This window comes from Fukomys damarensis, unplaced genomic scaffold, assembly GCF_012274545.1.
Source record: "Fukomys damarensis isolate Sample0158 unplaced genomic scaffold, DMR_v1.0_HiC HiC_scaffold_14, whole genome shotgun sequence".
NCBI classification, from domain to species: domain Eukaryota; kingdom Metazoa; phylum Chordata; class Mammalia; order Rodentia; family Bathyergidae; genus Fukomys; species Fukomys damarensis.
In genome coordinates, this window is record NW_022900926.1 from 73,826,301 (window position 1) to 73,830,386 (window position 4,086).

General features: G+C 40.8%; 1 protein-coding gene across 2 annotated transcripts in view; it reads right to left on the bottom strand.

The window, feature by feature from the left end:
• Zbtb24 (zinc finger and BTB domain containing 24) overlaps positions 1-3,511 on the bottom strand; it is a 15,389-nt gene extending 11,878 nt beyond the window's left edge. For both annotated transcript variants that reach the window (XM_010635276.2, XM_010635278.3), the window contains exon 1: positions 2,423-3,511. In XM_010635276.2, the coding sequence (XP_010633578.1) occupies positions 2,423-3,380 (958 nt within the window). In that variant the 5' untranslated portion in view covers positions 3,381-3,511. The remainder of the gene's footprint in view (positions 1-2,422) is intronic.
• Between the last annotated feature and the right edge of the window lie 575 nt (positions 3,512-4,086).

Genomic DNA, 4,086 nt, shown 5'->3' on the forward strand with positions numbered 1-4,086 from the left:
AAAAAAAAAAAAAAAAAAAAAAAAAAAAAAAAGTCAGCATTCAAGGAAAATCTTTAGTACTAGTAATATACCAGGAGAAACAGAAGAAAAGGCAATGTGTAGAAAAGAGAGACTGCTCAAGATGAAGTAACTGTTACCATTAACATTCTCACGCAAGATATTACATTATTAAATAAAAAGAGCTGAGCATAGTGGTGCACGCCTGTAATCCCACCCCTCTGAGGCAGGAGAATCACAAGTCTGAGCCCAGCTTAGGCAATTTAGCAACTTTGAGACTGTGTCTCAAAATAAAAATAAAATAAAGTTAATACAAAAAAAAGATTCTAATTTTCAAAAATAACTTACAGAACAAAACGAGCTTCTAAAGTAAAGGGCAAAAAAAGAGTAGAAATAGAAAATCTCCAAGAGCCAAAAGATAAGGCTGGAAAGCCGTGCTTGGTGGGGCATTCAGTAGACTGAAGCAGGAGGATCACTGTGAGTCTGAGGCCAACTTGGGCTACACAGTGAGTTCAAAGTCTGCCTGAATTACATAGTGAGACCTGCCTCAAAAAACAAAACAAAACTCTCCCAAAAGATACAGTAAGAATGTACCAAAAAGTACAATAAATAATAATGAAAATATGAATGAAAAGATAAGGAAGTTTGAAGCGGAGTCCACAAGGTTCAACATCTAAACAGCACAAGTTCTGAAAAGGAAGAACAGAAAACAGATGGGAAGAAATCATCTATAAAATAAATCAAGAAAGTTTTCTGGAACTGGTCAATGTCCCAACCTGTTTGTATCTGGTATGGTCAAATGGGAGAAACTGGACTAGACGACTTGAAATTTTAGCCAGAGTAATTAGGCAAGAGAAAAAAAGAAAGAAAAAAGATACACAAACAAGAAAGAAGGAAGACAAATTATTCCTGTTTATAAGTAATACGATTCGATATAAAGAAAATCTTAAAGACTCCACCAAAGACTTTAGAATAAACTATTTCAGTAACACAGTAGAACACAAAATCAATCAACATATTAAAAATAAGTAGCACTTCTATAATATCAATTTGATTTCAGTGAGAAAGAAACCAGGAAACTAATTCTTTTTCCAAAACAATCCTAAGCCAGAGGCACAACAGTACGGAATTCTAAAACATACTACAGAGCCACAGTAATAAAAATGCAGTCATGAGAAAAATGCAGACATTTAGACCAACAGAACAGAACAGAGGACTCAGGAAGAAGTCCATGCATCTTCAGCTGATTCTTGTTCTTGACAAAGATGTCAAAAAAATACAATGGGGAAAGGAGTCTCTTCATCAAAGAGTGCTGGGAAAACTAGATATCCACATTTAGAAGACCGAAACTAGATTCCTAACTCTCACTCTATACAATTCAACTTAAAATAGTTAAAGACTTTACTGTAAGACCTTTGAAACTACTAGACAAAAACCTAAGGGAAACACTTGAAAATACTGGTTCAGGCAAGAATTTCCTGGATAGGACTCCAGTTACATCAGAAGCCTGAGTGCAGGGAAGTTCTAGAGGTTTTTCAGGTGATTCTAATATGCAGGCTGAGAACCATAGCACCAGATGCTGTGAGTCACATAACAGCAAGCTGCTGCTGACAAAAGAAAACTTTAGTACAGTACCAGCTCCCACAGAAGCTTACAGTCAGTTGAGGGATATGTAAGTGGCAACAACCTGACTCAAAGAGGAGTGAGTTAAATGCTTGAGAGAGGGCTCAAGGGATTTCTGGGGAAATCCCCATGGCTAGTACTGCAATACAGTATGTCAGCTATCAGCCAGCCACACGTGGTCATTGGAATTTAAATTAACGACGAAAAAAATAAAAATAAAAATTCAGTTTCTCAGTCACACTAGCCACAATTCAAGCACTCAAAATACACATGTGGCTAGTGGCCACTGTGTTGGACAATGTGAACAGAAAATATTTCCATCATCACAAAAGGGTTTACTGTATAGTGCTAGGCCAGAGGGTCCAAAAAGGAGAAAAGCATCTGGAGCCAGAGGGCTGGGTTATACAGCTATCCCAGAGTTGGGGCAAAAGAATGCTGTGGTTAAGACAAAGAATGTTCAACACCCAGAAAACAGAGTAAACTGGACTAACGACTGATAACTAGATGAGGCTAAAACTGCCAACCAGCAATTACAAATCTGGAATGAGGCCAGTTGGGTTCAAATACCAGCTCTATCACAGAATGGATACTACTGGGCAAGTTATTTAAATTCTCTAGGCCTGGGTCTCTTTATCTGTACAATTAGGATACTACTATCTATTCTGTAAGATTACCCCCAAAACTAAATGCAATAACCTGTACAGAGGTTCTATTATACAGAGGCTGCACAGTAACGAAAGCTCTTATCATTTCCATTTCAAATTCTAAAATGCAGTGCAGTAAGTCTTGAAAGTGTAATTACCCGTGTGGCTCCTCTGATGGATTGCTAAAAAGTGACTGTATTTAAAAACTTTGCCACAGTCTTTACAATGGGCCTCAGGACCACTGGGGCGTTTTCTCTTTCCACACACCCTCTTGGCTGAACCATGGTCGTCGTCATCCCCAAGAAGTTTGTAATCTTTAAGTTTGACGGACCTCCGGATCCTCCGCTTGCTGTACCGACTCTCGCAGTCCTGCCCTTCCTGGGTCTTCGGATCACAGTTCTCATCTTTTTCAGCTGCCATCTCTTCCACTCCACCTGCCTCACAAGAAGGCTCACATTCTTCCTTTTCTTTGGCAGGAATCTGTTCATTCAGTAGCCCATTGTCTCCTTCTTTAACCACAAAGTTTTGTCTATTCTGAACTGAATTGTTCACCCTTAGCTGTATTTCCTCCTCTGCAGCCAGTTCTGATTTGCCTTCTTGCAAACTATTGACTTTTCTTGGTCTGCCTCGTTTCCGCTTTGGAGGGTCGTTTTTCTTATTAGAAATAACAACCACAGGAGCACCCGCACTGTTCAAAGTTGCTGGCTTTGGGGAGCTATGATTATTCTGCAAGTCTGTGTAAGCCTTTACCAGGTCATAGACTTTTAAAAATTGAGCAGTAGCCAGGACTTGTTCTGTGCTTTTTTCACTAGTGTGGAGATAACCTGTGTAGATAAATTCCAGCAGGATACCAAAAATGTCTGCAACCATGCCTTCCAGCATATAAATGGACTGTCCAATCTCCCCCTCTTCTGCAAACATCATTGAGAAATATTCACTACTGGCAGCAAGTAAGGCTTTATGGGCCCGGAAATGCACATTCTCCACAATTAAAGTAATGTCACAGAGAAAGCCTTTCTTTCTTTGATTCTCAAAACTGGCTAGGACAGTGTCACTGTGAGTGTCTGAGCGTACAACAATCTGCCCTTCAGAAAGCTCTGGTGATGCTTCTGCCATTTTCTTTTTGCTTTTTCTTTTTCAGTATAGGGAATTGAACTTAAGCCCTCTTGTTTGCCAGGTAGGCGCTGTGCCAATGAGCTACGTCCCTGGCCCCACTTCTGCCATTTCTTCACAAGCCAAGAAGGCTTAAATCTGAAATAAGAAGACAATGTTTAAACGGGATTATACGTTAACACGGTTAACCTCAGCCTACATGAACGTGCTATTGCCTTCGTTTTGCTAACTTAATTTTTTTTTGCCTGAATTTTAATATTACCATTTACTAAAGTCTACTTAGAAGCTTAGCTCTGGGTTTTCATTCCTACTGCACATTACAAAGCTGGTCTAATTCCCAATATCCATGTAACCTCTCAGCTTTCTCCTCTGGAGACGAAGGAATGGATCAAATCAGATGTAAAGTCCTTTTCCGCACCAACTTTTAGGGCTGCACAATTATCGAGTGAGAACTACACTGCCTCGATCTCACATATTACTACTTCATCTGTGGGAACAAATATTTTAAAAGGCGAAGAAAATGCATATCCGCAAACTGAATCTGGGGAAGCACAACGTAAGCCGCGCGAGGCCTCTCACTGAAGTGCGGCGTAGCAAGGGCCTAGCGGGCACCGGTGCGGGGCCCCGGGAGCTCCACTCCCTCGGTCGGCAGCCCAAGGAGTAGCCCGCGGGAGGCCTGATCTCAGGCTGGGTCCTCGGACCGCCGGGG